The sequence below is a fragment of the Moesziomyces antarcticus genome, assembly GCF_000747765.1.
Source record: "Moesziomyces antarcticus DNA, scaffold: scaffold_v10013, strain JCM 10317, whole genome shotgun sequence".
In the NCBI taxonomy this organism is placed as follows: domain Eukaryota; kingdom Fungi; phylum Basidiomycota; class Ustilaginomycetes; order Ustilaginales; family Ustilaginaceae; genus Moesziomyces; species Moesziomyces antarcticus.
Window position 1 is genome coordinate 271758 of NW_014638997.1, and position 18012 is coordinate 289769.

The window sequence follows — 18012 nt, forward strand, 5'->3', positions numbered from 1 at the left end:
GGGAGGGCAGACGGGTATGAATGCAGTGGCGCTTTGGGCGGGCGGCTACTTTTCGAGATGCTCCGCTTGCTGCATTCGAGTCTGAGTCGATTCGAGGTCGAAGGCCAGCCGACGGCATCCATAAACGGCCTGGCTCGGGCAGCGAGCGGCTGTTCCTTGCGCATCCACTCTCTCCCCCGAGCGCACAAGTGCATTGCCGCGCACGATCCCCACCCAGAAACAGCGCCAGATGCGAACCGCAGCGGGATGAGCACATGAAAAAAAAATGCCGGATCGAAGCTCGTCTTTTTCGGCGGATTAGTTTGCATCCGAGCGCGCACATGACGCAGCGTCCCTTGCCATTCCCCCCGGTCACTTCACTGGAGTTGCGAGACAAGGGGGAGGGAGCGGCTCGGCAGTCGACTGAACCCCACCCAACTACCGACCCTGCTGGAGCATCTCAGAGCTGCGATGCAATCGATCAGGGATAGCGCCGGGGGGGAGAGTTGTTGCGCATCGCGGCGCGGCCAAATTGCAAATTCAAACGGCGGGTCCCCTGGCTTGCATTGTGCCTGCGCTTCGCAAAGGCGACCGTCTGCGGGCTTTCATGCACCACCGCCGCCCCCGCACATACGCGGGCCTGGCTGCCCATTACGTAGCTCCTCCATCCCTATCGGCTAAGTGCAGTGCCGCTCGATCTCGCTCTCTAGAAGGTGCGAGGCGCAGATTCACGCCCGTCGGCTTGGCTTTTCCGATCCGCCATGCTCACTTGCACTGCCGGACTCCGCTTCGCACTGTCTCGGCATGACGGCCATCACTGCCTTTCCCGCCGGAGAAGCTAGGCCGTCGCTGCGGCTCCACTACCGCCCCTCCGCCCCCTTGTCGCATCCTATCATTCGCGCTAGGCAGGAAGAACGTGTTCACAGCGGCGAAACTGTGTTGGTCGGCACAGTGTACGGGCAAGCATTCATTTTGCGCAGGAGATGCGACATGTGCATTTGCAATAGACGCGTTCTGATTGGCTCGTTCCCCCGCCCGGCTCGTGTCGCCGCTGACACTGCCTACACCCAGAATCGCCCTCCCTCACCCAAGCATCCCGAGATGACCGGAATCATGCACTTTGCACACGCTGCGCACGTTTTGCTTTCGTCTGAACATTTGACATTGCATTGCGCGGGCGCTACACAGCATTGGGCGGCTTCCAGTTGAGCCGTCTGCCCGCCTCGTAGATATCCTCCAGCACGTCTTCGAGCCGATGGGACGAGTTGAACACCTCGTACATGCGGAACAGCTTCAACGCCGCCAGCGCATCCTCGATACTGTCGTGTCCGCCCTCCACCGCTGTACTTCCCGCCCCCGCTGCTGAACTAGCCACACTCTCCACCGTCGACTTTGCGGGCGAATCCTGCTGCGACGCCTGCGAGAGTCGCCCAGCGACCTGATTGTTCGCATTGTACCCTGACTGGATGTCGATCTTGAGCAGGAACCAGCTGAGGAAGCGCAGACTGAGTCGTCGAGGATGGTTGGGACTGTGGAACAGATCCACCGTGTCGATCACCTGGCTGGGGGGTACAAAGATGTTGATGATGCGGAAGTCCTTCTTGAGCCCGTGGCCGATAAAGATGCAGCCGCAGTCGACGAGCAGTCGCAGCTTCTTGTACGCCGACTTGTGCGGCACCACCGTATGCGACGAGGTGCTCGGATCCAAGTCGCCCGGTAGGATCCCCGAGAATTTGGTGAGGTAGTCCACCACGTCTTCGTGCGTGTGGATGTGGTCGTCGATGAACGCCTCGCCCTCCTTGGGTCCCTGTCCACGAACCACCGAGACTCGCGCCAGCGACAGCCGCGTCGGCCGAATCACCGACCGCGTTCCATCCGACCGAATCTCCAGCTCCTCCTGATTCAGCGCTACGAACTCGGCATCAATCGCCACCAACGTGCCCGGCTTCGGCAACTCGTCCTGCGCAAGCACACTGTGCCTGATCCGAGCTGGATCGCGATGCAGCGCAATGTTGTAGTCGCGACACAGAATCGTCGGATCAATCGACGTACGTCCCTGCCGCAGCTCGTCCACCGAGAGTGCGGGCATGTCTTCGCGCTCCCACATGAGCACCGAAGGCATCTTCCACGCATTCTGGAATCCCAGCGCCTCGGCCTCGGGCACATTGCGCACCAAAAAGTCGTTGAACAGGTACCACGGTCCCACCTGACCCTTCTGCCGCACCTTCTTCACACCCGCTGCACCCGCATTCGCCAGGCGCGGCGTCACGGCATCGCCACATTCGGCCTCGGGCACGCGCACCAGCGCACACAGATGCGGCTGCTCCTTGTCCGCCGAGATCTGCACCACCATCGAGCGCAGCCGGTACACCGCATAGCTGCCCAACCTCGGCTTGGCGCGCTCCAGATCCGCAGGCGTGTAGATCGGCACCACGCGCACATCGTCGCCCTGCACGCCGATCGCGACGCGCGGAGGCAGGTACGTGCGTCTCTCCTCGTCCTGCCCACCACCGCCGTCGCTTCTCGCTTCCGGCCCCGCATTGGGTGCACGCCGGCCGAAGGGCTGCTTTCCAAACGGCTGATGCGGCATTGCGCCGTGCCTTGCGTGCGGGGCCGGCTTGGGAGCACCCTGGCTGTCGTTCAACCAGTAGTGCAGATGCTCGGGAGCCTGGATGGCCGCATTGACCGACAGCACGCGTGGCAGCTCTGCCGCAGGGGGCATGACGCGGCGCGTGCGGAACATGGCGGTGAACTGGCATGCGCGGCAGGGCGCACGGCTCTGCATCTCGCGCACCAGCGACGCACGCAGCACCGACGCAAAGTCGGCGGGCGCAGGCGCCTCGTTCGACATCGGCCGGCGCGGATACACCAGGTCGACGCTCAGCGCCGCACTCGCACGGCTCGACTCGCGCCCGCAGTGGATGCACGCCGTCTTGGTCTGCGCATTGAGCGCAAACAGCTTGGCCACAGGCGAGCTCGCTGCCGACACGCTGTCGGTCTGGCTGCCCGACGTCGGCGACGCAGGCTCCGCCGTTGCCTGACGCCCTCCAGCAGTACCGCCACGGTTGCTGCTCATGGGTGGACCTAAGCCCGGTGGCGGCCCACGTGCTCCGGTCGCTGCTGCACCCCCCGCAGCCGCAGTGCTGGCCACCGACTGTGCCTCTGCCGAGGTGCAGTCGAGAACGAAGCGGTTGAGCGTCTGGACGAGCTGGCTGTAGACGATCTCGTTCTTGCCGGCGCTGCTGCCTCCCGAGACGTTAGTCACGCTGTCTTCGCGATCCATGAGCCCGAGGCTGGCCGCCTTGTGGCTGTTTCCGAACGCGCGCAAAAAGTTGGACGCCTGGCAATTGGCGCCGCGTGCGTCCTCGAGCATGCGGAAGAGGAAGCCCGCCTCGCAGAGCAGGCAGTTGTCGCGTGCGCAGTCGTGCAGGATGTGCGCCTTGGCCATCTCGCGGAACGGCGGCAGATAGTGGAGCGCCTGGAGGTACGAGTTGGCGTACGAGTTTTGGATGTGCGTCTCGAGACCGCTGTAGGGCGTCTTGTTGTAAAAGTCGAAGTCGAAATCCTCGACGCCGAAGCGCGAGTACTGGATCGTCTTGAGACGGTAGTACGACGGCATCTGGCCCTTGGCGAGCATCGCCTCGGCCGTTTCAAAGTCCTCCTGGCCTTGCTCTTCATCGGAAGCGTCCGAGTCGTCCGAATCGTCGTCCGAGTCGTGCTCCTTGTCCGAGGCTGCAGCGGCATCTTTGGAGGGCTCGCCGGATTCGGCGGTAGGACTGGTTTGCCTGGTAGCCATCTTGGAGTCGGTGGTGGTGGCGCGCGATGATGCTGGAGCCGTGTCCGAGGCCTGCTTGCGCTCCACGCGCGAATCGGCGGATGCGGAGAGGCTGTCTGAGCCTGCCTCTGCGCGCTTCTTGTCTGCCTTCTTCTTCTTCTTGTCTGCAGCGCTGACGCCGGCAGCGGCAGCGGCGGCGGCCTTCTTGCTCTGTTCCTTCTCCTTTTCGCTGCGAAAGAGCGGGATGCCGATCTTCTTGCGGTCCTCGGGACGATGGAGCGCGCTGGCACGGATCCCGCCGGGGCCCTTGCCCGTGACGACGTTGCGCTGCCCGCGCAGATGGGGCGGGAGGCTGGCGTAGCCGAGATAGTCGACGGTCTTGAGGTTGTTGAGCACGGCGGGGTCGATCTTGGAGGGCGGGTTGAAGAGGGGCGAGGCTTCGGAGACGTAGTCGTCGTGGTCAAAGTAGGAGAGAAGCTTGTCGTTGTAGTGGGGCATGCCGATGGACGAGAGCGGAGTCTCTGTGGACCAGTTGACAAAGGGCGTGGGTTCTGCCATGTCGGGGAAGTCGAGTGCGGAGGAGTTGAAGGTGTTGAAGCGGAGGTTGGAGGTGTCGGAGGAGCTGCTCCAGAGACGCACGCTGCCGTCTGCCTCGCCAAAGGCGATGTAGTCTGCGGAGGGGGACACGGCGAGCGAGGTGGTGAAGGAGGAGGCGTTGGTGTAGAAGAAGCGGCCTTCTCCGGGGGTGGCGATGTCGACGATCTGGAACTGACCCTGGGGCGCCGAGACGATGATGGTGGAGGACAGCTTGGGGTGGATGGCGAGCAGCGAGGGACCGCCGGGAGCGGCAAAGGGGATGGGCACGAGGGCGCGCATGGAGCGGAGGTCGTGTACGCGGATGAAGGGCTCTGGGACCGGATGGCCCTGACGGACGGTCCAGCCGACCGAATAGAGGATGTTGCCGTCTGCCTGGACATCGACGAGACCGCCCGGATGAGCGTGGAGGCGATGTTCGACCTTGAGCGTGCGCGGGTCGCGGAGCTGGATGTGGCCGGTGACGGTGCCTGCGCAGATGTAGCGGCCGCTCTTGCGAACATGCACGATGGGCGCTTCGGAAGGCACGGAGCGGAGGAGGGCGCCTGTGCTGTTGTTGACGGTGAGGATGAGGTCGTTGTCGTTGTCGATTTCGCCGGTGCTGGCGGCGGACTGGGAGAGGCCGGCGGCGACGAGGTCGGAAGATGCGGCGAGGGGCGAAGCGCACATGGAGACGAGATTCATGCTGTCGGTGCCAAAGTCGTGGGTGAGCGTGGACCACTTTGCCAAGCCACGACGCTGTGCAGCCTTGATGCCATTGTCGCCGACGGAAAAGATGTGACGCTCGTCTGCAAGGATGCCCTTGGTGGGCGAAGGATGCGTGGGCAGACCATGTGCGATGTAGGAGGTGTATCGGGAGAGCTGAGAGGAGTAGAGGGATGAGACGGTGCCAAAGGAGGTGCCCTGCCAAAGGAGCTCGGAGTAGGGATCAAAGCTGAGCGCGGTGACGGCGGGTGGGATGCCGACGGGCCCGGTAGGGTTGCCGTAGTGGGCATGTTCGCTCCACTCGGCCATGGCGGGCGGTAGTATGGGGTCAGAGAAAAGAAGCGAGTGGGTGCGATGCGGGCATGACGCTGTTGCACGCTGAGCAGCCGCAAGCACGCAGGATGAGGATGAGGATGGTGATGGTGTGCTGCTGTCGAAGGCCACCACGAGACGCGAGAGGTGAATGAGTGCTCGGACGGCGCGACGTAGGCGAAAATGACTTGCTGTGACATACGACGGTGTAACATTTGCTGGTCAAAAAATATCTCCACGTGTGCTCTTGCGCTGTAAATCCATTCGGTTGGGTCCCCGTCACTCTTCCCTCTCCACATAGCAACACACGTCGAGGCGCGTGTCTGTGCGTCAGATGGCCGACCACAGCTTGGAGGAGGAGCGTGAAGAAAAGCGAAAAAGGCACAGTCACCGCTGCAACCAAACGCGTCACAGACAGAGGAGAAGAAGGCAGAAAATCGACGCATTCCTCTGCATTTTTGGCAGAAAAGAAAAGGAAAAAAGCACACACGCAACGCAACGCAACGTCGATGGATCCGTGCATTTCCTGCTGCATTTCCATCCTCGTTTGCTCGCTCGCTCGCCATCCATCTCGACTTGCATCCAACTTCTTGTCCACTCTCTACTCTCACACATGCCTGGCACCATCCCGGCCATCACCGATCCTGCCCTTGTCGACGCCACACACACCCACACCGACGTCTCGCGCGCAACCGTCTCGCCGCTCCTCGCCTCGGACCCGCACGTCGCCGCCGCTTCCAACGATCACGACGACCCGCAGCCTCCGTCGCTCGTCACGCCGTCGCCGCTCTCGCATCCCACCTCGGGCGTCGCTTCCAAAGGCGCTGCACAGCTCACATCCACCTCGTCCCTCTCATCCGCCCTTGCGCCCTCCAACCTCCAGGCCAACATGACCAAGCAACTCTCCTCGCCCGCATCCACCGCCGGTGGCGTGCGCAAACGCAAGTCCAACGCCAAATCCTCCGCCGTCGCTGGTGGCGACAAGGATGACGTGTCGAGCGAGCTGCTCAAGTTTGTCGAGACCGACGGCCACTTTTCGCTCGTGCGCAACTTCCATCTCGCCGACGCGTTTACGCTGATGAACGCCTTTTGCGGCGCCCAGTCGCTCTTCGCCTCGGCGCGCTACCTGATCACCTCGGACCCCAAGCACGCATGGCTCGCGCTGTGGTTCCCGCTGTTCGGAGCCATCTTTGATCTGCTCGACGGCAAGGTGGCGCGATGGCGCAAGTCGTCGTCCATGCTCGGACAGGAACTCGACAGTCTCGCCGACTCGCTCAGCTTTGGTGCCGCACCGGCCTTTGCCGCGTATGCGCTCGGCCTGCGCGGTGGGCTGGACAGCTTCATCCTCACGCTGTTCGTGTGTGCCGGCGTTGCCAGACTCGCCAGATTCAACGTGACCGCCGCCACGATTCCGCACGATGCCTCGGGTAAGGCGCGCTACTTTGAGGGCCTGCCGATCCCGTCGTCGCTCGTGCTCGTGGGTGGCATGGCTGTGTGCCTGCTCACGGGCCGCATCGAGCCTGGAGGACTGCCCATCGCACTCGCAAAGGAGCGCGGCTACATCTCCAGCAAGGGTCTGACGTTCACTGGCTCGCTCCGCGAATACCTCCCCGACAGCTTCAGCGGCCGAGGCGTTCCGCTCGGCACTTTTACCATCGACTTTTCCAGCGCTGCCGCCAAGGCCTTCCAGCTCATCCCCGGATTCACCGCCAAGGATGCAGTCGAGACCGCACAGGCTGTGGCCAGGATTCAGGGTCACTGGATTGCCTTCCTCTGGCTCGCATGGGCAACCGCAATGGTCAGCAAGACCCTCCGCGTCCCCAAACCCTAATCCTTCCTCCCTTCCACTCGTCTCCCGACAACGATGGGGTGAGCTCCGAAGGGGCTTCGCCTCTGAAAAACCAAAACAGAAATCAATCTAGAAAATGCAATTGGGCTCGAGTGGCGTGGTTGGGTATCATAAGCTAAGGCTGGGTTGTGGGTGGTGGGGCCAGGGCAGCTAAGCGTGCAGCTATGGCAGCGGCGTTTTGACGTGCGTCTACATCGGATGTTTGGAGTGAAGGCGGCGGACGTGGTGGAGGGCCAGGAGCGGGTGGTTGGGACATGGCCATCCTGCGTTGGTACGCCTCTTGGCCTGTTCTTGCGCTCATTGCAACTCTGCGCGCATACGCCTCTTCTCCCGTCATCGCACCCTGGTTCCACGAAGATTCAGAGTGGGGCTGATCCTGTTGGTCGTCGTATTCTTGCCAGTTTGGCTGGTCGTATTCTTGCTGCCACTTTTGCTGGTCGAGTTGCGCACAGCGTCGATCGTACACCACCTGCTTGTACGCAAGGTAGTCGTTGGGAACACGCGGATCGTATTCGCCGTTCAGACTCGGTCCCACGGGCGACATCCCTCGCTTGCGCTTCTTCTACATTGTCCGTCAGCAACAGTCCATCCGCAGCCAATGTTGTGCATGCTTACCTTCTTTCGAGCGCGTTTGCCCGCATTTGTGGCAAAGAAGCCATTGACATCGTCATCGGCCTCGGCTTCGTCCCAATCGTCGCCGCGTTCAGGGTATCGAGCGAGTGCTTTGTCGCGTTCCAGCTCTTCGGGCGCAAGCACGTACGGCGGCGCTGAGTCCACACGGTACTTGTCCAGCTCGGCTGCAAGCCATCCATCGTCTGCGCTCTGCGGCAGTGCAAGCGCCGTCAGCTTGAGGTCCGAAGTCCCTATCGCGCGTTCGGCCTTCCCCTGCTCCACTTTCACTACCCCCGCAATTGAGGGCTCGGTGGGTTGGGCCGCTTGTAACGACGTCGTCCCCGCAGCATCGGACGTGTGCTGTGGAGGCGATGGCACGAGGATGGCTTTGCTGGACTGTTCAGGCTTGTCGCTCGGAGGTACAGGTGCGAACGACGCAACAAAGGCGGCGTTGGGGCGCGACTTGGGCTTGGCCCCACCCGTGCGTCGCGGCGCAAAGCGCAGTGAGGCCGACCAGCCTGCATTGCCTGCCGATTGCCGGCCACATCACAAAGGAGTCAAAGTGCAGCGTCAGTGAGCACCGTTGTTCCACGCAATGGCCGTGCGAATCTCTGCTCGCACGTCCTCCTCCATCAGCTTGCGTTACGCGCAACTGCCGAGTGCGCAAGAAGAAGTACCTGAAGGCTTGGACGACGAGCCGGCTGCCGAGTCGCCTGTAGCTGAGGCTTCTTGGCCGGACTTGGATGAGGCGATGTCTTGCTGTGGCACGTCGCTGGGCGCGTCGTCAAAGATGCCCGCGTACAGCGAGGCGCCTCGAAAAGCCTGGTTTGCGGCGGACATGGTCAGGCACAGCAAGAGCCCTTACGGTAGCCCATGGGGACGATCGAGGTGAGGATGTCTGGGCAAGGATGAACCAGGGTCCTTGGCTTTGCTTTTTTGGAGCCGGGACCCGGAAGTCGACGTCCGACTTCTCGCACGCGCCAATCCTAGCCTCAACCGCCCCCACCCAACCACCATCCCTTCACGCCCCCACGCTCGCTTCGAACCGACGCAGCGTTCGCATCGCTGCTTTTGCGACGGTGCACTGCTACCATGGCGTCCTCTTCCGGGTCCAAAGAGCCCACAACCGCATCGCTGCTGCTCTCGACGCTCGGCGCCTACTCGGATCTCGCCAAGCACCTCTTTGCATCCATCGAGAATGCGTCGCAGCAAAAGACGCGGACGATCACCGACACTGCGGCCGACAAGTCGTGGAAGCTGCGCGGTGTTTCGGACGTGCTTGCAGCGTTGCGCGAGGTGGACGAGCTGCTGGCACAGCGCATCCAGCTCGCGCACGTGCACGCCGCCAACCAGGCGACCATCGAGCAGCTGCAAGCCAAGGCGAGGCGGCGAGACCGCGACACACGCCACGCCATCCTCGAGCTGAGCAACATCAACGCCGAGCTCGCCGAGATCACACGGCTGTCCGAGGACGAGCTGGCATCGATCGCGCGCGCGGCCGATCGACCTGTGGGCCACGCCACCCTGCTCACATATGCCCAGAGACTAGCCAAGTACACCTCGGCACCACCAGGATACAAGCTGCCTCAAGTCGCATCGACATCGACGACAGTGAAATCAGAGCCAACAAAGGCCGAACAGGCTGGCGCCGAAGACGGAGATGCGCAGGCAGAGGAGATTGCGCTAGGACCCGACTACAATCAGTACGCCAAAAAGGCAGCGGCTTACTACGATCCGGCCATACCATCCATGCCGCAAGAGATGCCGTTCCCTTCGGACGCCATGATGCGACAGGGCATCCTCAACAGTGCCGACATGCTCGCCGGCGCTCCCATGGCCGAACAGCCCGCCGAGGACATCGCCATGGACGAACACGACGAGCTGCCCGTGGCTGACTTTGCCGCTTCCTACTCGCACCTCCGCGAACAGCAGCACAAACAGGACGAGGACGAAGACGCCTTCGACCTCGACCTCAATTAACGTGGCAAATCTGCCCGTCTTGGTTGGGCGTGCTGTCCATAAGCTGGTCAATGCGGGGCCGCGCCAGGCATTCGACCTCCATTTGCTAGCCTGTCCGCCCAATACCGCTGTCAACGTCTCTTCCTTTGTCGCACTTGTACTTGTATCCGCTATTGCATTTGTATCCTTCGCATCGTCTCATCAATTGTGTGGCGTGTATCATCGGGTGAAGGCGAACATGCACGACCGGCAAGCTTCGGGAAATTATGGCTTTTGTTAGGCTTTGTCTAATTGACAAACTCTGGGATGCCCACTCGTGCGAAAAGAAGGCTGTGCCCCAGCACGTGACTTTGGATTCGATTTTCGTAGTTTTGGACCGGGGTGCCCAATCCTCGATGAGGCACTTGAGCAGTGTTTGTCGAGCCCCGTACACGCAGAGACTGCTCAGCAGTGAAGAAATTTGACGGCGCAGCGAGGGAGATGCAAGTCGCAGGCTGAGCGACCTCAAAGACGTCGGCGCCAGCGGCCACTCCTTCCTTCCTCTCCTCACGGTTCATAGCAGTAAGTATACTGATCACTAGGTCGCATCGACCGTCCATCCTGCCAATTCATCTCCACATGGCACACAGTCGTCTGTCCACGCCAGCAGCAGGCGGATGACAGTCATATGCGGAACATTGGGACAGCCAGCTGACCTCGTACCTCTTTTGCAACGCCTTCTCCACCACAGAGGACACCACTTATACTGGTTAGCACAACCGTGATCAAGATGCAGATCTTTGTCAAGACCCTTACGGGTAAGACCATCACCCTTGAGGTGGAGTCTTCGGACACCATCGACAACGTCAAGGCCAAGATCCAGGACAAGGAGGGCATCCCCCCTGACCAGCAGCGCCTTATCTTCGCCGGTAAGCAGCTCGAGGACGGCCGCACGCTTTCGGACTACAACATCCAGAAGGAGTCGACCCTCCACCTCGTGCTCCGCCTGCGTGGTGGTGCCAAGAAGCGCAAGAAGAAGGTGTACACCACCCCCAAGCGCATCCCGCACAAGCGCAAGAAGGTCAAGATGTCCATCCTCAAGTACTACAAGGTGGAMGGCGACGGCAACATCAAGCGCCTGCGTCGCGAGTGCCCCTCGCCCGAGTGCGGCGCCGGCATCTTCATGTCGTGGCACAAGAACCGCCAGTACTGCGGCAAGTGCAAGCTCACCTTCATGTTCGAGGAGGGCACCAAGCCCCCCACCGCCTAAACGCGGCCTCCAACACTCACCCCTTGCCATGTTTTAGGCCAATAGCGACGCTCCAACGCCGTTTCTCGATCGTCCCACCCTCGCCATGACGCATCGAGTCCGCCTCATGCAGCCATGGCGTATCGGAAATGCTCAAGTGTCGTTCTGCATGGTTCATCCTCGCGTGTGTGTAAGAAGTTTCCTGGAGATGATACAAGTACAGAGAGATGGAGAGACGGATGCCGGATCGAATGCGAGATGAGACTTAGTATCCGCCGTCGTCGGCTCTTGAGAATTGGGCGGTTTGTCTGCGCTGGTTGTCCTCGAGTTTTGGGCAGTCTCGGATGGAGTGACCGAGGCCGCCGCAAACGGGGCAGCTGGACAATTTCCCGCCCGCTGCCGCTAATCTTGGATCGTCGATAGCAGCCAAGAAGGGAGGAATCCGTTGCTTGGCCTCCATGAGCAGATACTTGAGATCGAGTAGCGTCTGTTCCTGGGTATTGGCGTTGACAAAGGTGGTGGCGATACCGGTTTTGCCACTGCGACCCGTGCGGCCGATCTGGTGCACGTAGTCTTCGATCTCCTTGGGCATGGTGTAGTTGATCACATGCTGGATCTCGTTAAAGTCCAGACCCTTTGATGCCACCCCGGAAGCGACCATGACGTCCTTCTGACCCGACTTGAACGCTCGAATCGCATACTCTCGTTCGTCTTGCGTCTTGCTTCCGTGAATCGCTACCGCTTCAACCCCCTTAAGCAGCAGGTACTCTTGGATATCGTCCACTTCGTTCTTGTTGTCGCTGAAGATGATCACCGGCGGCGCGGTTTTTTGTAGACACTCCAACAGGTACACCATCTTGGCCTCCTGCTTGACGTACTCCACCTCCTGAATGATGTCCAGCGATGCCGCACCTGCACGACCGACGTTGATGATGACCGGTCGGATCAGAGACTGCTCTGCAAAGTCCTGGATCTTCTTGGGCATCGTAGCCGAAAACAGCAGCGTCTGTCGCTGCTGCTTGAAGAAGCCCATGATGTTGCGCACGTCGTCCTCGAATCCCATGTCGATCATCCGATCCGCCTCGTCCAGACACAGATACTTGCACCCATCCAGCGCGAACTTCTTCTTCTCCAGCATGTCCTGCAGCCTGCCCGGCGTGGCGACGACGATGTGGAAGCCCTTGGACATGGTGTGCTGCTGCTCGGCCATGCTGATGCCGCCGATGCAGAGGAGCACGCCGATCTGCGGGTATCCGCCCTGCACAAGCGCATCGGCAATGCCCTTGATCGACTCGAACGTCTGGCGCGCCAGCTCGCGCGACGGACACACGATCATACCCACCGGCCCCTCGCCGCGCGTGAAGGCCAGCCGCTTCTCCTCCTCGCACGCCAGCATGATGATCGGCAGCGAAAACGCAAGCGTCTTGCCCGAGCCGGTAAAGGCGATGCCGATCATGTCACGGCCTGCAAATGCCGTCGGCAGACCTTGCATCTGGATGGGCGACGGCTTGACGATCTTCTTTTGCGTCTTGAGGTACTCGATCACGCACTCGGGCACCTTCATGTCGCGAAAGTTGGTGATGACCGGCGGAATGTCGACGCCATCGGCGAGGATGTGGTTCTTTTCGCGCAGCTTTTCGTTCTCCAGCTCGGAGCGCGTGCGGATGTACGAGGGTGGTGTCCATGTTGTGGTGAGAGGCTCGGTGTATTGGATGCCCTTGGCGAGCTCGAGGTCGCTGGCGAGTTTCCTGCGTGCGGCATGCGCCTCGAGGATCTTGCGCTCTTCCTCGGCATCGATATCTGCCTGCGACCTTTCGCCTTCCTCTGCGAGCTTCTTCTCGCGCAGCAGTCGCGCCTCGTCGAGAAGCGACCTTTGTGGACGTTGCGGTGCGCGGCTATCTGTATCGTCCTCGTCCTCGCCCTGAGCCTCGTCGGCGTTGGCGTCATGCAAGCCTGATGCATGCGTGGAGGTGATACCGCGAGCGCGTGCCTGGATCTGTTCGAGCTGTTGCATGCGGCGCTGCTTGAGCGGCACAAAGGTCGACGAGGATGGATCGTCGGCCTCTTCGTCGTCGTCCGAGTAGGTGTAGCGAGGACGATCGTCTTGCTGCTGTTGCATGCGACGGCGCTTGAGCGCCTGAACGGCGGACATGGGCTGCCCCGCAGCGCTGGTGGATGCTGTGGGTGCCATGGCTCGATGTGGACGGCCTGCGCTGAGCAAAGCTGTAGAGGAGAGGTGGAAGTGTCGAGTCAAGTGCCGTTGCTGCCATTCAGGGTTCGCAGCCTCGCCTACGTCCGAATTCCGAGCGCGGCTGAGTCGAGCGGCAGATCTGCGTTGCATCGCGATTCGACACACAAAATCCACCAAATCGGGCGCGAGAGCAACACTCTCCGCTCGCTTCTTTCAAAGCATTCGAGGCAGAGGGAGTGTGGAGCGGAAGCGGAGGCGGAGCAGTCAACCGTGAATGCACAATCAGTCCTGTCCGCATCCTTTCCTCCCGCCTTTCCTCCTCCACCATCACTGCTTGTGCTCAGCGTAGCTTCTCGTCGCACGCTCCGCTGGATCAACTCACTCACGGATGACCGCTCGCCATGGACGAAGATGACTCGTGTCGCATCTGCCGTAGCGGGCCCGAGCCAGATGCGCCGCTCTACCATCCGTGCAAGTGCACCGGCTCCATCCGCTACTGCCACCAGGACTGCCTCGTAGAATGGCTCCAGCACTCGAGGAAAAAGTACTGCGAGCTCTGCAACCACTCCTTCATCTTTCACAAAAAGTACCGCAAGGACATGCCCTCCGATGGCCGCCTCCCTCGCTACCTCTACTTCCGTCGCCTCGTCTTTCGCTCGTACCACCTGGCTCAGCTCGCTGCCAGGGCACTTCTCGTCGGATTCACATGGCTCGCACTCCTGCCCTACATCAACATCAACGTATGGCGCTTCCTCTTCTGGTCCGCCGACGTCGCAACGTGGATGGGCGTACCAGGCGCCACGCCGCCCTTCAGCCTCGAATCGCCTCCACCCTCCAACCAGACGGCCAGCAACCTCACACATTCGCAAAACTCGTCGGCGGCCAGTCAGACCCCCCTCGCCCGCCTCTCTGCCTCCCTCGGTCGCGCTCGCAACCCCTCGGCCATCCACGCCTACAACTCGAGCCGCCAGCCCATCACCGTGGATCAGATCAATGCCGCCCTGCGGTCCCTGCTCAGCAAACTCGCAAACGACTGTTTCCAGGGCCAGATCATCAGCTGCATCATCGTCGTCTTCTTCGTCGGCGTCTTTCTCCTCCGCGAATGGATTCTCCAGAACATCCCGCAGCATTTCGATCCTCACCCCGTCCACGAGGCCGCCGCACAACCTCAGCCCGTGGATCCACCCGCAGCGCCGCTAGCTCCACACGATCTGCAGCAACAGCCCGCTGAGACCCGCGATCATGGTGAGGAGCCACGTCCGCCGATCCTTAGCGACTCGGATGATGAACAAGGCTCCGACTCCGCAGCGCCCCAGCACGAGCTGGATCTCGATCCCGACGCCCAGAGAGAGCAAGCACGCCAGGCGCGCATTCGCCGCCTCGACCACCAGTCTAACAACAGCGACTTGCACCAGCTCGCCGAGTCAACGCCCTCTGTCGAAGCATCCGCATCACGCCCACAACCAGACGAGGTTCATTACGGCTCGTTCGATGAGTCCGCCGCCATCCCGTCATCCATCCCACAGTGGAACGAGCATCCTAATGTCTCGGAAGGACTTGCGAGCGACCCATCAATATCGCTACACAAAGAACCCAGGGATGCTGCAACCGCTGAAAACACCGCATCATCTGTGAACGCTGCTGAGTCGGTCCCTGCACCGGACACGGATCAGCCAGATGACGTACAATCAAATGTCCCAGCCTCTTCAGCGCTCGATGCATCACAAGAGCCTGGTCAACAGCAAGCCACACACAATGACGATGCTGCCACCTCCGAGCGAGCGCCCCCACTCGCAGCCACATCGGAGCCAACTCCCGACACGGTGGACCCAGCCGCGGGTCAGCCTGCCGGTCCCACGATCAACCGCGACGAAGGCGACCATGAAGAGTTCTGGCAGAGAGACGCAGCGCGTTGGGAAGCATTCGACCGCGCCGCCTTTCGACTCACCGCATATGAACCCGTCGAAGAAGAGGACGATGAATGGGAGGACGAGTCGGGAAACGAGTCGGGGAACGAGTCGGAGGACGAGACGGAGGCAGCCGCCCCAGCAGCACAGGACGACGCCGCCTTGCGAGCCGCCGCAGTCGCAGCCTTCCCGCCGCCCATCGCGCATCCGGCGCTGGACGACGAGATCGAGGTCGGCGTGGCTGCCGACGCCGACGACCCCGAAGCCGAGATCGGTCTGGCAGAAGAGATGGACGGCATCCTCGAAGCCATTGGCATGCGCGGCCCGCTCTTCGGTATCGCGCAGAATCTGTTCCTCATGATCTTCCTCTGCGCGTTCGTCATGCTCGCCTTCGTCATCCTGCCCTACATCGTCGGAAGGGCGCTCGGCTCCGGTCCCGGTCTCGTCCGCCTTCTCGCCGCGCCCGTCAAGCTGCTGCGCTACGTCACCGACCCGCTCTTCGACTCGCTCATCGCCATCGGCGCAAACAGCATCTGGCCCAAGCTCGCAGGCGCCGTCGGAATGGCGCCGTCGCAGTCGAATGTCACTGAGGTTGTGCTCGATGCGGCTGGCAAGCCTGCGTCGCAGTCTGCAGCAAGCTGGATCAGCCGATTCGCTCCCAGCGCGCTCGGGTTGGCAGCCACGCCGCAAAATGTCAGTGTCACAGCCACGGCCAAGAAGAGTGCAGCTGCAGCCATGCTCGTGCGCCTTTTGCCGGAAAGCGTGACCGGCTCGGCGCAGTGGGCAGCCGTCGGTGCGTGTTTCGACGTGGCGCTAGCCGCCGGTGTGCGTGGCACGCTGGACAAGTTGTCCGAGCTGGTCTCTGCGTTCTTTGTTGGGCTGGATGCGCATCGTGCCGGTACGTCGGGCACCGACCGTGCCTTCTGCGTCGCTTTCGGTCACGCCTACTGGATGCTGGCGCTCTTTGTCCACCAGCACTTCTCGAAGCCCGACCTGCGCCGTGCGGCGGCCGAACAGTCGGCGCTCAAGATGTTCATGGACCAGCACGTGCTCATCATCAAGGCGATCGTCTTCATCTTTATCGAGCTCGCCGTGTTTCCGCTCGGATGCGGGCTGCTGCTCGACATCTGCACGATGCCACTGCTCGATGATGCCTCGATCGGAGCCTGGCCGCGTAAGCTTTGGGCTGCACCGCTGACGTTCGCGTTCACTCGCTGGATGGGCGGCACGATCTACATGTTCATCTTTGCCCAGTACGTGTCTGCGACGCGGCGCGTGTTGCGGCCCGGCGTGCTGTGCTGGATCCGCGATCCGAACGACCCGAGCTTCCATCCGATCCGCGAGATCCTCGACAAGCGCAGCCTCACGCAGCTGCGCAAGATCGGAGCATCCGCGCTCATGTACGCCGCCATCTTAGTCGCCAGCGTCGGCGTCAACACCTACTTCCTCCGGTACGCCGTGGGATGGACGCGGCTGTTGCCGCTGAGGTGGAGGCCGTTCGAGGCGTTGACCGAGGTGCCTGTCGACCTGCTCCTGGTGCATTTTGCGCTGCCGTGGGCAACACACAAGATCGACCCGGACGCCGTGTCGCAGCGCTGGATGACGGGGTGGTGGAGGAGGGCGGCAAGCATGCTGCGGCTCAGCAGCTACCTCATGGGCGGCGAGTTCAAATACGAGCAGCGCACAACGGGCCGGAATGCCGTGGTGGCTGCCGCGCATCGTTGGCTGCACCCCGGACTGCCTATACCGGGAGATGCCGATTGGAAGGCAGATGGAGGACTGTGCCGCGTGCCAGCGGACGACAAGACGATCACGACAGGCCCGCTGATCATCCCGCTCGACGCGGACGGGAATGCGCCCAACGAACGGCTGGCAGAGGCGATTGCCAAGCAGGATGCCGACGCCGAGAAGCACACGCCCAGACCGACGTACGCGCACATCTACCTGCCGTCGCACTACCGCGCGCGCATCACGGCGGTGCTGGTGCTGCTGTGGCTGAGCCACTGTGCGGCATTCATGCTCGGGCTCGGTGTGCCGCTCGTGCTCGGTCGCGCTCTGTTCGCGCTGCGGCGGCGCGAGGTGCACGATGTCTACGCGTACGTGCTCGGCCTCAGCCTGCTCTGGACAGCGTGGAGCCTGGTCGGCGGTGCGAGCAAGATGTGGACCCGACGCAAGCGACGCGCACGGATGCACCGCACCAGTCCAGGCATGTACCTGGCGGTGCACGTGCTGGTCAAGGCGAAGCGCGTGCTCAAAGCGGCTGCGCTGTTGGCGGGCGTTGCAGGTGTCGTGCCGCTGGTGATGGGCATGGTGGTTGACCAGTACCTCGTGGTTCCGCTGCGCGACCGCGGCCAGGCGGCAGTGCGGCTCGGTCAGGTGTGGGCGTGCGGCGTGATCGAGGCGCGTCTGGCGCTGTTTGCGGTGCGCCTGCTCGGCGTGCCCGAGCATGGGATGGTGTCATGGTTCATGGCGAAAGTAGACCATGTCTTGCGCGGAGGTCTGTATCCCCGTGCGCGCGTGCGCGTCGCATGGACGTACATCGTCGCACCCATCACCTTGGCGGGCGTCGTATTGCTGGCCACACCAATGTGGGGCGCACGTGCACTGATCGAGGCCGGATGGGTGCATGCGCCGACCGTCGCCGAAGAGTACGCGCTTCAACGCCGGCTGTTTGGCGTGATCCAGACCGCCGCCCTGCTGGCCGTGTTGGTGTCGGTGGTGAGGAGACGCATGGAGGACTGGACCGACGTGCTCAAGGACGAGGTGTTCCTCGAAAGCACCGTGCTCAAAAACTACACCGACACCCCACCCTCTGCACACTCGGCTACTGCTGGCGACCCGCAAGGTGGTCAGGACGATTACGCCGCAGAAGGTACTCTCCCCGACGTGCTCTTCCGCTAG

General features: G+C 62.0%; 7 protein-coding genes across 7 annotated transcripts; 4 read left to right on the plus strand and 3 right to left on the minus strand.

Annotated features, from left to right (window-relative positions):
- Positions 1 to 1159: 1159 nt before the first annotated feature.
- On the minus strand, positions 1160 to 5362 carry PAN0_013d4705 (pab-dependent poly -specific ribonuclease subunit pan2; the record flags this gene model as incomplete). The annotated part of the gene is made up of 1 exon (XM_014799833.1): positions 1160 to 5362. The coding sequence occupies one exon, from the start codon at positions 5360 to 5362 to the stop codon at positions 1160 to 1162; it is 4203 nt and encodes a 1400-aa protein (XP_014655319.1).
- Positions 5363 to 5978: 616 nt separating this feature from the next.
- On the plus strand, positions 5979 to 7196 carry PAN0_013c4706 (CDP-diacylglycerol-serine O-phosphatidyltransferase; the record flags this gene model as incomplete). The annotated part of the gene is made up of 1 exon (XM_014799834.1): positions 5979 to 7196. One exon carries the CDS (start codon positions 5979 to 5981, stop codon positions 7194 to 7196), a length of 1218 nt encoding a protein of 405 aa, XP_014655320.1.
- Positions 7197 to 7329: 133 nt separating this feature from the next.
- On the minus strand, positions 7330 to 8666 carry PAN0_013d4707 (uncharacterized protein; the record flags this gene model as incomplete). The annotated part of the gene is made up of 3 exons (XM_014799835.1): positions 7330 to 7776; positions 7830 to 8353; positions 8504 to 8666. 3 exons carry the CDS (start codon positions 8664 to 8666, stop codon positions 7330 to 7332), a joined length of 1134 nt encoding a protein of 377 aa, XP_014655321.1.
- Positions 8667 to 8918: 252 nt separating this feature from the next.
- Positions 8919 to 9806, plus strand: PAN0_013c4708 (uncharacterized protein; the record flags this gene model as incomplete). Its single annotated transcript, XM_014799836.1, has 1 exon — positions 8919 to 9806. The coding sequence occupies one exon, from the start codon at positions 8919 to 8921 to the stop codon at positions 9804 to 9806; it is 888 nt and encodes a 295-aa protein (XP_014655322.1).
- Positions 9807 to 10554: 748 nt separating this feature from the next.
- Positions 10555 to 11034, plus strand: PAN0_013c4709 (ubiquitin/40S ribosomal protein S27a fusion; the record flags this gene model as incomplete). Its single annotated transcript, XM_014799837.1, has 1 exon — positions 10555 to 11034. One exon carries the CDS (start codon positions 10555 to 10557, stop codon positions 11032 to 11034), a length of 480 nt encoding a protein of 159 aa, XP_014655323.1.
- Positions 11035 to 11278: 244 nt separating this feature from the next.
- On the minus strand, positions 11279 to 13204 carry PAN0_013d4710 (dead-box protein abstrakt; the record flags this gene model as incomplete). The annotated part of the gene is made up of 1 exon (XM_014799838.1): positions 11279 to 13204. One exon carries the CDS (start codon positions 13202 to 13204, stop codon positions 11279 to 11281), a length of 1926 nt encoding a protein of 641 aa, XP_014655324.1.
- A 401-nt stretch (positions 13205 to 13605) lies between these two features.
- Positions 13606 to 18012, plus strand: PAN0_013c4711 (RING finger membrane protein; the record flags this gene model as incomplete). The annotated part of the gene is made up of 1 exon (XM_014799839.1): positions 13606 to 18012. The coding sequence occupies one exon, from the start codon at positions 13606 to 13608 to the stop codon at positions 18010 to 18012; it is 4407 nt and encodes a 1468-aa protein (XP_014655325.1).